Source organism: Lolium rigidum, chromosome 5, assembly GCF_022539505.1.
Source record: "Lolium rigidum isolate FL_2022 chromosome 5, APGP_CSIRO_Lrig_0.1, whole genome shotgun sequence".
NCBI lineage: Eukaryota > Viridiplantae > Streptophyta > Magnoliopsida > Poales > Poaceae > Lolium > Lolium rigidum.
This window is the reverse complement of record NC_061512.1, coordinates 113,101,561-113,113,596: the sequence shown is the minus strand read 5'-3', so window position 1 is coordinate 113,113,596 and position 12,036 is coordinate 113,101,561. Positions and strand designations below refer to the sequence as shown.

Below are 12,036 nucleotides of genomic sequence, written 5' to 3'. Positions count from 1 at the left end.
CAATAACGTATTAGCGACAGGTTAATTAATTACCATGCTGAGCAGCCGCGTTGACATCGAGGTTGAGTTCATCGATCAGGAACTCGCACATCTCCAGCTTCCCATTCAAGGCCGCCACATGGAGCGCCCCGAGGCTCGTACCGTTCGGGGAGTCCTTGATCTCCTCCACCACCTCCAGGCTTTTCCCCTCAATTCTACACAGCTCCGCCATCGCTGCGCGCACAAAACAGCAACCAGAAATCGCATCGGATCCACATCCACGAGCACCGAAACCTAACCACGAGGAGTTGCGGGACCTTACTCTTCATGATAGGGATGTTACCCTCGCGCGCCGCTTCGAAGATCAGTCCGCCCCGGTGGGTGCGCTCCGTGTAGAGCTTGAGAGTGTCGGGGAAGATCCGCGGCTGGAAGGAGGAACTCTCGGAGGAGACGCAGCATCCGGAGGAGGAGGAGGAAGCCATGGAGATGGCTCGCCTACACGGCTCCGGACGGAATGGAAGGTTCCAGAAGGCTCTAGACGGAGGGAAGGGGAAAAGAGTGCGAATCGTGCGACGGGTGGGCGGGGTGGATGTTGGCGTGTTATGTACGCTCATTTCGCTCAAGGGGTTTGTTCGTGGGTTCGGCCCATCTCAGCCCATTGTGTATTTTCTGGTCGTTTCAAGGCTGCTGATTGTTTACTTTGCCGATCCCAAATCTCGCTAGAAAAAAGCCAACCTTTGCGACCGGAGGTCAATTCGTTCCGCATGCGACAAGTGGCATGCTGTGGTGCCAGAAAATCCCTGAAAAGTGACCGCCAGTCTCGTCAAACAAAGAAAATGAGCTAGCTAGTTAGGGCATCTCCAGCGGCGCGACGCAAACGGTCGCTTGCGTCCGCGCGGACCGGAAATGCGTCTGGCACCACCTCCAGCGGGGCGACGCAAAGTGACCAGGCCGTATGCGCCAGGTTTGCGTCTCCGCGGACGCTCCGCGGTCACGCCTAGCGTCCGCTCGCTTCCCCACGGGCCCTCATGGCAGCGACCCTGGTTCGATCGGCCTCGAATTCACAACGCGCGCCGGTGTGGAAACCGCGGCGATCAACCGCCGCAATGGAGCGCCGAACCGCCGCGGAAGAGCAACCGTCGGCCTCTTCGTTATACGCGCCACCGTTAATCCCCGCACATTATAACCCCCGCATCTACGGTAATTCAAGTTCAACCGCCTCCTTCTTCTTCCTCTTCTTCTTCTTCTCCAACACTGGCACGCCATGAGCGACTACACGCTGCCGTCCGACTCGCAGAGCGAGGGCAAGTCGCCCGGATTTCGCATTGGTGGGAATCCCCCGCGACGCCAAGCGATCCGGGCTCCACGCCCGGTGACCCCGCCTCCACGCCGAGTGAGGAGGAGGAGGACGGAGGCGGCAATGCCGCCGAAGGCCGGGGAGGAGGACGGAGGCGGTGCCGCCGCCGACGCCGAGGACGAGGAGGAGGGCCAGGAGGAGGAGGAGGACTCCGACACCAAGTTCGCCCGTTTGGAGGCGTAGGAGGCGGCGGACGACAAGGCGGCGGCAAGGAAGAAGTCCAGGGCCCGGGCAAGGGTGCTGGCGCGGGCGGCGCATCGTCGTCTGTTCACCGACGACGACGACGACGAAGACGTCATTTCTTCCAGTTTCAACTCCTCGACGGGCGCATCGTCCTCCAGTTCCGACGAGGAGGTGACAAGCAAGAGGCGCAGGAGTTTCGACGACGAGGCAGGGCCTTCTAACAAGAAGGCCAAAATTAGTTTTAGTTTATATGTTTTTAAATTTGTTCTTCTTTGTATGTTAAATATGTTTGAATCTATTCGATTGAAGTATCTAGTTAATTGTTTAGGCTATAATCTATTCGATTGGAGCAACATGACATCATTGAGTACTACTTTTTCACGTTTAAACTTGCTCATTCAACAAAAATGAAAAGAAGTGGCACCAAAAAAAACACTTGCATGTCCAAAATGTGTCGGACCGGTGGAGGTAGCCCCCGACGCAAACGGACATTTCGCCCCTGGCGGTCATTTTGGCGTCCGCCAGACGACGCAAACGGACGCCAACGGACAATTTAGACGTCTGAAATGCATCGCGTCGCTGGAGATGCCCTAGAGGAATCAATCATGCAGATGCCGGGACATACACGCATGAATGCATGTGCGGGCGTACTCGTACGCGGACTTGGACGTACTCACGCGAGGCTAGCAACCGGAAAGAGTCCGCGCGTCCCGCGCTCGTCCGTGGTTGGCACGTTCGGGACACCTGCTCGTAGCGATACGTGTCAATCGGTCGTACGTCGTTTGGAAGGATATTTCTCTTCGCGAAGGTTGGTCTCTAGGTAGTGATACCCTTGCGGATCTCATATTTTAATATTTTAGGCTAAGTGCTTACCGCCCGTCATTACTACAACCTTTAATCATGTTGAATACCCAGCCAGCTGAGAACACTTCCGACTCCAGCGGGTGCATTTCTAATCGTTGGATCTTGGATGGGAGCAATCTGAACCGTCAGCTAGCCTGGGTAAACCTTGATTTTTGTTACAGGGAACGGAGCCTCTATCATGAAGGGATTGGGCCCTGTACACGAGCCTGCCCGGGATGCTGACCTAGTATTGCTCGTAGGCCGGAGAAAATAACCGCACTGCGTCGTTGGATAAAGCCTCCTCTCGCTTTTGACACTTTTCCTACCTTATGGATCTAGAATTCTAGATCCTAGCCTCCCTCCTCCCGGCGCCGGCGGCTAGGTGGTTGGATGAGGTGAGCACCATCCTTCGCTGCGTCGTGTTGTCCCTGGCGAGATGGCCGAGGTGAGGTCTCCATTCTGTGGTGCCAGAAAATCTATAGTTAGTCTCGTCAAACAAATAAAATGAGATAGCTAGTTAGAGGAATCAATCATGCAGATGCTGGGGCGCACGGAGATATGCATGAACCCGCGCTCGTCCGCGGTTGGCACGTTCGGGACACCTGATCGTAGCGACACGTGTCAGTTGGTCGTGCGTCGTTCGGGAGAATATTTCCTTTCGTGAAGGTTGGTTTTTAGGTAGTGCTACCCTTGCGGGTCTCATATTTTAATATTTTAGGCCAAGTGCTTACCGGTCGTTATTTTTTGTAATTTCTTAGAGCATTTTCAACAGGCGCTAAATTTTGGCACGCTATATGTTGCTGTGGCCACGTTGTAAATGTTTGCTGCACTGAATTTCCCCCCGCCGTATGATCTATTATGCAGCGCGTGCTCGGGCGCTAAAAAAGTTCCTCCGCCGTGCGCTCCAAAATACAGCGCGCGCCGAATAAAAACAACATTCTACACTACTATGCAATCAACAAGATCAAATACTCACATAAATCATGAAATAAATGATCTACTATAGTTCAAATGGACACAAATGCAACACACACATAAGTACATCATATAGTTCAAGAACGACATACAACATGTGGTGACCCTGCATACCACTTCATGTTGTACTATGCCAGTCGTTGACATAACATGTGCGAAGTACCAATCCGCAAATATTACATCCCTCGGAGTAGTACAACAGAAGCATAGTTGGTCTACTCAAACGTTGTCTTCTTCCGGAACCTCCCCGGTTCCGTACACGATAAGGTAGTCTAGCCTCTCTACTCCTCCAGAGAGGTTTGGTTCTTCATAGCAGATCTCATCTGCTCCTTCTGGTCCTTCAGTGGCCTCCTCCAGGTGGTTCAGACAATCTAAGCATGGGGTTATAAGAGGTATGAGTACGAGCGTACTCAACAAGTTCATTATAGAAAATAGGTGTTTTATGCAGTAGCTACGGCATTAGACCAGAAAGTCAAATGCCAATTCAGGTTTTTATAAGCATTTCTTCAAAAGGTTGCTTTTAGTCCGAAGAGCTATGTCCGTCAGCCTTCACCGGGTGTCTAGAACTTCATGGAGTTCCTTTCCGGCCGCGTTCGTAGTTCCAAAACCCGGAATAGGGAGTAACAGGTCACGATTCGTTACACTCTGCAGAGGTGTGTTGCTTTACCCATAAGAGATCTTAACATTGATGCCAACCAGGCAGCTTTCCCGTTCACACTTCCGTTGTGTGAGGCCCGGTATAAGGTCCTAGCCAATCATTGTGTTTCTCCGCGACCCCGCACGCCCACTCTTTGTTGCAGTTCCGACCTTGGGTCCTTGCCGGTCAGCATATCCATTGGATATCATCCGACCTCGACTAATATCCCCGCCGGTCAACGTACCCCATTCTTGGGTACCATCTGACCTCGATACCTTCGCCGGCCTTCTGCAACCCATCATACACCACATTACCGTGGGAAATTAGAATGGCATCCCCACCCTCAAGTTGCTCTCGCAAGACATAACTGCTACGATAAGCGCATTCGTTGATGTACGAGAGGAAGAAACACAACTGACTACTCCGTCCCACTCCAGATCTTATGGTTAACACGGATCTTACGACACAATAATCACTGGACGATATTTGTTGTTAATCCTAGATGGATATAAACTCATTGCAATGGAACATCCACCATACTCATACCATGGTTCCATTGCCCACCACATAGTCATATTCATAGTTATGAAAATAGCATTTTTGGTTTTCATGCAAGAGTGATACGTATAGTACTTTACAAGTAATTTGGTAAAAATACAATTGACATGAGCAAGCGATGAACTTGTCTGGAGACTGCAAGGTAGTACAGTTGGATTGTTTGGACTGACCCTGGTCCTCTGTTTCTAAAATATATCATCATTGTCCGATAAGGGCAATGGTTAAAGATTCAAATGATGCATGCTTTTGGTGCTTTTAATTTTTGGATTTATGTCAAAGTTTCTGTTTTTAAAATAGAAAGTGAATTGACCCTTTTGCTCCTGGGCCCACCTGTCAGGCGAACCCATTGGGTTAGGCTGGACCAGCCCACCTGGTCCGGCCCGTTCGGCCTCACTCGCTCCTCTCTTCTCTCCCGCACGCTCTAACCCTAACCCTAGCCTCACCCGCGCCTCTGCGTCGCCTCCGCCGTTGCCCGCTGATTCCGGCCAGATCCGGCCGTCTCTGCCCTCGCCATGGGGCGCGTTCGAGGCGTCTCGCGACGGCGTGTCGACTCATCCGCGTCGATCTGACGGATTCGCCTCCTTCGGCTCGTCCTCGACCCTCCCGTGACGCCTAGGGTTACAGCTGCCGCCGTTGCTGCACACCGACGGTGCTCCAGGCTTGCCCTGGTGCTGTCCAGGGGGCGTGTCAAGCCGTGCTGGGCGCTGCGGCGCTTGTCGTGGCATGGCCTGGCCTGGCTTGGTGCCACCGTGGTCCGGCGTGTGCCGCCGTGGCCGCCATGGCCACGGCTGCTGTCTGCTTCGCCTGGTATGTGCTCCTCCCCTTCTCTCTCGTCTGCTCTACTTCGTCTTCCTCCTCTGGATGCCCTGGCATCCATTTTCCTGGTGTACTGGACTTGCCAGTACACCAGCAGTAGTGCTCCTGTTGTTGTGCTTGTGCTCCTGGCTATCTATGCCATGGCTAGAGCTGCTGCTGCTAGCCATACTTTGCTACTGCTGCTGTGTGTAACGTGTCCGCAGGTTTCACTGGATTCTGCTAATAATTCAATTTGACAACTCCAGAGTTGAAGTCATGCACTCTCTGAATATGGACCCAAAGCATTGGTCCGACATAAGAGCAATGCTGCAAAAGTAATTATTTTCAATCATTTGCGCACTATATCGGCCTCTTTTGTTCATTTCCTGATATCAAGTAACTAATAACTTCCTTGTTCATTTTCTTTGCCCTGCAGGGTTTGGAAACGGTTCAAAAAGAAAGTAACCGGTGAATTCAAAGATCTGCTAACATTTAGAAGGTTAGTTAATATTCCAACTCAGCCACCGGGGACCAATCTATGTGTATACTATGTTTGTGAGTTTATCCGGGGACTCACCTCTGAGCGGAGGCCTCAGGATATCAACTTGCGGAGGAGTGACTTACGGGAGAAGCTTAATCCTGAAGCTCGCTTCCGATCAATTCAAGAGGAATTAGCAGGATTTTTGATGAGGGACGTCCTCCATCCTAATGGACAACACTATTACGACGACGAAGAACTTCTAATGCTGTAAATTGTATATGGAAACTTGTTTGAAGTTGTATATGGTCACCCGAGATTGAATATTATATATTCCTCTTGAATTCTTCTTGTTTGAAATTTCCAACTTGTTTGAAATAATATACATCAACGTGTAACGTGTATATACTAGCGTAGAATATATGTACTGAAACTTCTTTAAAATTAAAATAAAATATAAAAGAAATGAAAACACAACATAATAAACCAGATTTAGGGGTTTAAACCCTAAATCTGCAGAGACCTTTAGTCCTAGTTGGTCACACCAACCGGAACTAAAGGTGATCTGCCCCGACGAACGTCTGCAGCACACGTGGGCCCACGTGGATGGGCTTTTAGTCCCGGTTCGTAAGCAACCAGGACGAAAGGGGGGCCTTTAGTCTCGCATATTTAGTCCCGGTTGCGAATCGGGGACTAAAGCCCGTTATGAACCGGAAATCCTCGAGAACCGGCAGCGGCGTACGGCATTCAAAAATCACAAGATAGAGGGCAAACAACAGCAAAAGTGTTTGGGAAAGTAGATACGTTTTGGACGTATTAAGGGCGACGATGTCGCAGCATGATCAACATGGGCCGGCGAATGTGGCGCGTAGAAGCCCATCGGCGGGGCCGTCTCCTAAGACGGGGCAGGAGCAGCGAGCGTCGAGGAGGCCCCGTAGGCAGGCGCGACACCGTCGTATGCCGATGACGGGTAGGCGCCATAGGGGGCGGTCGGGGCCCCATAGGGGCGTCGCAGACGTGGCCCCATAGTGCGGCTGCAAGGCGCCGCGTAGGGGCTATGGAGGTGGCGCACAGTTTTTAGGCGCTGGCCAGGAAGAAGGAGGCGTCGACAGGGCGCCGTAGTGCGGTGCTGGGGCACCATACGTGGGCGCAAGTGGAGCGCCATAGATCGGCGCAGGTGGGCGCCATAGGATGGCGCCAAGGGAGCACCGTAGGGCGCGGGCGCGTGACCACCGTAGGGCAATGGCGCGCTGGTCGAGGAAGAAGGGCCACCAGAGAAGATCGGCTCGGCACCATGGCTGACGGCGGCGGGTCATCCGGCAAGGGCACCCGGAGGCGCGACGTCGGGGGACCACGCTTGCCACCACATCGCGAGAAGCCGGGAGGCGAGGAAGGGCGAGGCAGGGGCAGATGTCGGTGCAGCAGCGGCGGCGGCAGGGGCCGGCGCGACGGCGGCGGCGGCATGAGCCGGCGCGATCGGGGCAGTGGCGGCAGGGGCAGCGGAAGCCATCATAACCTAATCTGATACCATGTAAAACAAAGTGTGTTTTTTAGAACCACATATTTCATTAATTGAAAACCAAGTTACATGAAGCAACATATGTGGAACCTAAAAGACAAACCGGGATAAAATGATTATCCTGAAATTGCACATAAAATCCTAAAAGATCGAGAAATACAAAACGATCCCTAGGTTTTTCTGCAACCACCGTAGCTAGCGGCCGCCGCCCAATTCCAACGCCACCGAGACGGACGCAAGAAGTGACGCCGAGTCTCCACCATTGCAAGATCCAAAAAAGCATCATCACCAACGAGGCTTTGTGAGTCGATGAACAGGCCTGCTGCAAGCAGCGAGGCACATGTCACTGTGGCACGTCGACCAGGGGATGCCTCCCATCGACGAAGTCGGAGAAGAACCGCATATCCACCACCTCCGGACCAACATCTTCGCTCCAGAAGAACCACCTCGCCCCGGCCCCCAGCGGCGTTGTGGACAACGACAGGCGCCAGTGACACGTCGAGAAATAGATCTCGCCAGATTTGAAGACCGGCGAGAATACCAAGCTACCGACCTAAAAGATCGACAAGCACACGTTGCCAACAACTCCGAGACGCCGCCGTGAAGGTCGCCGCTGGTGTGGGAGTGGAGTTGAGACAGATTTATTTGCCCGGGCGCAGCTCCCACCACCCCAACGATGCAGCACAGCAGCCAAGCCAGGCTGGTGCCAATGGGGTCGATAGCGGGGGCGCTATCGCCTGTGGCGGGGCGGGGCGGGAGGCGGGCGGGAGTGGGGCGGGACGCGAGCGCGGGGCGCTGGGGCTGGCGCCGGGCGGTACCGCCCGCTACCGCCCGGCTACCGCCCGCGCTGGGGGCGACAGCGAGGCGAGAGGGCGGCGGGAGCGAGGCGGCAGCGTTGGCGGGGCGGGCGAGAGGGCGGGCGAGAGCGGGCGTTAGGCGGGCGGTAGGCGGGCTAGAGGCGGGCGAGAGCGGGCGAGAGAGGGGCGGTAGTGAGTAACGGCTAGCTGATGTGGCGCGCTCTGATTCGTCCACGTCAGCTAGCCGTTGGGTAGCCGTTGCTGGTTCAAAAAACCCTATAAATACCCCCCATATGGTTTCACTCACTCCACACCCATTTCATCACCTTCCCTCTCTCAAATCTTCTCCACCATGTCCGGTTGGACTCCACTAGATTGCACCACGTTCACGGATCTGATCCACGACGGGTCACCAATAGACCTCGATGGTGTCTCTCCGACACATCGTCGCACCAATGTCGGTTCTTCGCCGCTTCCCCGAGTTTTGTACTCCTCCGGCACACCACCTCCGGGGCCATATGGCCCATACGCTCCACCTCCGGCGCCATATGGTTCATACCCTCCGCCACCGTATCCATACCCCCAACCACCTCCAACCGCTCCACCTACGGTAGCGGGAGTGGCACCGTACCTCCGTACCCACCACCTTCGTACGGTTCATACCCTCCACCTCCGTATCCATACGCGCCATATGGTCCGTACCCCCCACCACCTTCTGAAGCTCCCGCTCCAAGCTCCGAGTCTAATGCCGCAGAAACAATCGTACCACCGCGTGCAAAGAGGCTTGACTCGGACCATTGCGGAAGAGGAAAAACTGGTACTTTACTTGCCCATCACATATTTATTTCGGGGTTGGTTCTTGCTTGGATTTTTCACTAACAATATCTATTTCGGGGTAGGTTAATGCTTGGCTTTTTAACTCCAAGGACTCTGTTGCCGGTAATTGCAAGACCGGCACTAGTTTTTGGGGTCAGATAGCTACAACCTTCAACTCTACCTCGGATCCTGCCCATCATCGAACCTCGAAGCAGCTGAAGGATCATTGGAACGCCTACAACAAGGAGGTGTCCATGTTCAATGGATACTACATCCAAGAAGAGGGGTTACGTCAGAGTGGAGCAGACGATGATATGGTCATGAAGGCAGCAATGGAGAGGTACGCGAATGAAAAAAGAGTGACTCACCCGTTCAGAAAGCACCACTGGTGGCAAGCTGTTCGCAATGAAGCGAAGTGGAAAGGACAACATGGTCCTGGTAGTGGAACCGAGTCCACTTCCAAGAGAAGCCGTCTAGGACTTTCTGGTGAGTACAGCTCTAGCGAGGCGACGACGGAGGAGGAGCGTCCAACGGGCCGCGATAGGGCCAAGGCCGCGGTACGTAAGGGTAGGAGGAAGGGGAAGGACTCCTCATCAAGCAGTGAGGTAGGAAGTAAATCCTTCGCCATGAGGAACATGATGAAGGGTTTAGTGAAGGCTAAGCTATTCAAGCAATGGAACAAAATGAAAGATCGATCAACCGATGACATGACCGAAGTAGAAAAGCGCAAACATGCGAAGGCCATCAAGATGTGCGAAAAAGAGCTTGGTCTCGAAGATGAAGAGGACGAGGAGCAGCAGGAAGAAGAGGAAGAGGAAGAGGAGTAGAATTTTTATTTATTATGTAATTTTTAAAATTTATTATGCAATTTTATTAATTATTATGTAATCGGTAACATTTTTAGTTGAATAAAATAATTTTCTTGCATTATTTTGAATGTCTACAAAAAATAAAAAAAATCGAGTGAAATAACTTAATCTAAAAAGGAAATAGTGATGTGGAGGAGAGAGAAGTGAGAGGTGACACTATAGCCTGTGCACTGGCACCGTGGGGTGAGAGTGGGGTGAGAGTGGGGAAAAAAGCTGACGTGGCGGGTGAGAGTAGGGTGGTGCATTGGCACCAGCCTAACTATAAAACGGAGGAGGAACGAGGTCCCCTCCCCCTCCTGCCGCGGCAAGCGAAGAGAGAAGGGCCCAGATCTCACGCCGGTGGAGATTGGATCTAGTCGCCGCCGCCTGGTCTCCCGAGAGTTGGGCGAAGGGGTATCGCGACTTTTTGTAAAACAAAGTGTTTGGGGAAACTGCTTGACACCCTAATACGGGTGTGGCTATCTTATTTATATATGGGTACCAAGAGGTATAATACAAAACATATAGATATATACAGACACTACGTATATACAGTCTAAGACGAAGAGGCAGCTGGCATAGAGGGCCCCCTACGACTCTATCACGAAGTCGGATTTAGCGTGTACAAAAGAAAGATTGTACTCCGACAGTCCGACTATACAATGCAACCGTGAACAAGAATCGGACATTAACGGCGGACGCTCAGCCCTTCCTCTCCCAACTAGATATCTGATACTGGTGGGAGTAGGACTCCAACACGAGTCGGTTTCCGATACTGGTGGGAGCATGGGCCGTCGTCTATCTATCTACTTCTATATATAATCATACACGTACGTACTTGTACACGAAACACCTGAAGAAGAGAAACACCTGAACTATCGAAAAACCCTCCACAAAAGATTTCGGTCGCGTCTGCTCGCCCCGGTCGCCCGTCATGGCGCCGCTGCCAGGAAGCCTGGCGTCAACCAGTCCGGCGGTGGCCAAGATGCTGCAAAAGTGGAGCTTCAAGGAGGGCTCAGGCCTTGGCGCACGGGGACAAGGGATCGTTGCCCCCGTACAGCCCACGCTGCTACACCCTACAACCGGAATCGGCTATGGAGAGAGGTCGTACCAAAACGGCCTCCCGGACAAGACGCCGGTGGTCCAAGAAGAGTGGCGCCGTCGGTGCGAGGAACTTTCACGAGTCCTTCAGCTTGAAGAGGACTGCTGCAACAAGACACTCGAGCTGCTGCGCGACATGGCCGAAGAGGACGACAGCTCGGCGGAGACGACGGAGGCGCTGGCGGCGGTCCTCAAGTCCATGGAGGTGTTTCAGGAGAAGCGCACGCCGGGGATGTGGAAAGCCACGTTGCCTTCTTCCACCTTGCTCTACATCATCGAGAACGTGATCAAGCCGAAGATTGCCGCGGACGCGCGGGAATGGACGCCGTCATGGGACCCGGACTGCCACCTCTGGGTTCGTCCGTGGGTTCCCCTCGTCGGCCACCTGCCGGACAGCCTCTACGACGCCGTGGAGAGTAAGATCGTCAAGCACGCCGACGAGTTCGCCGTCATCTCCCCGTGGAAGGATCTTATGGATCCGACACAGTGGGAGACGTACACCCGGCGCCACGTCCTGCCGTGGCTGACGCGTCTAGTGCGGGAGCTGATGATCGCGCCGCCGAAGCAGATGGACCCTTCCTTCCACACGTTGATGCAGTGGGCGCCCCTCGTGCCGGCCAAGATCGTGGTCTCCATCCTTGAAGAAGAGCTCTTCTTCGACAGATTTGAGGATGCGCTGCGCCACTGGCTGCAGTCCGGCGCCGGCAAGCCGTCTTCCGAGGTGGCCCTCGCTTGGTGCACCGGATGGAAGAATTTGCTCACCCCCGAGCTGCTCGCCGACGAAGGAGTGCTCGCGCGTATGAATGCCGTCGTCGACTTGGTCGATGCTCATGCCTAGAACCTCAACCGAGTTTTCTTGTTAGCTTAATTTGTTGGTAGTATGCATGCATCGGGTCCCTTGTAATTTTTCTGTTAATTAACGGTAGCTATGTGCAATGTAATAATAGCCATCGTGCTTGCTGCCTGTGATGTACAGATACGAGATGTAAGAATCATCATCATCATCTTTGTAGAATTGTTAACTGTCCTAGCATGTTTGTTCCTCATGTTCAGCTTTCAAGAAGAATTTCAACTTCTGCTTAGTGGCTTTTACAATGTTAGTGGATTAGCTCCGCTGTAATGAAGAAGAAGAAGAAAGCGCTCAGTTTTG

General features: G+C 53.2%; 2 protein-coding genes across 2 annotated transcripts; one reads left to right on the top strand and one right to left on the bottom strand.

Annotated features, from left to right (window-relative positions):
- Positions 1–32: 32 nt before the first annotated feature.
- LOC124651296 lies at positions 33–554 on the bottom strand (the record flags this gene model as incomplete). Its single annotated transcript, XM_047190397.1, is given in 2 exon segments — positions 33–213; positions 302–554. Coding segments are annotated over 2 exon segments (341 nt in total), but the record flags the coding sequence as incomplete, so codon positions are not given.
- Positions 555–10,719: 10,165 nt separating this feature from the next.
- LOC124656276 (septin and tuftelin-interacting protein 1 homolog 1-like) lies at positions 10,720–11,724 on the top strand. Its single transcript, XM_047195052.1, has one exon. The coding sequence runs from the start codon at positions 10,720–10,722 to the stop codon at positions 11,722–11,724; it is 1,005 nt and encodes a 334-aa protein (XP_047051008.1).
- Positions 11,725–12,036: the final 312 nt, after the last annotated feature.

What these genes read in the sequence shown, in the direction of transcription:
- LOC124656276 (XM_047195052.1), top strand. Translation starts at nt 10,720, where the DNA reads ATGGCGCCGCTGCCAGGAAGCCTGGCGTCAACCAGTCCGGCGGTGGCC.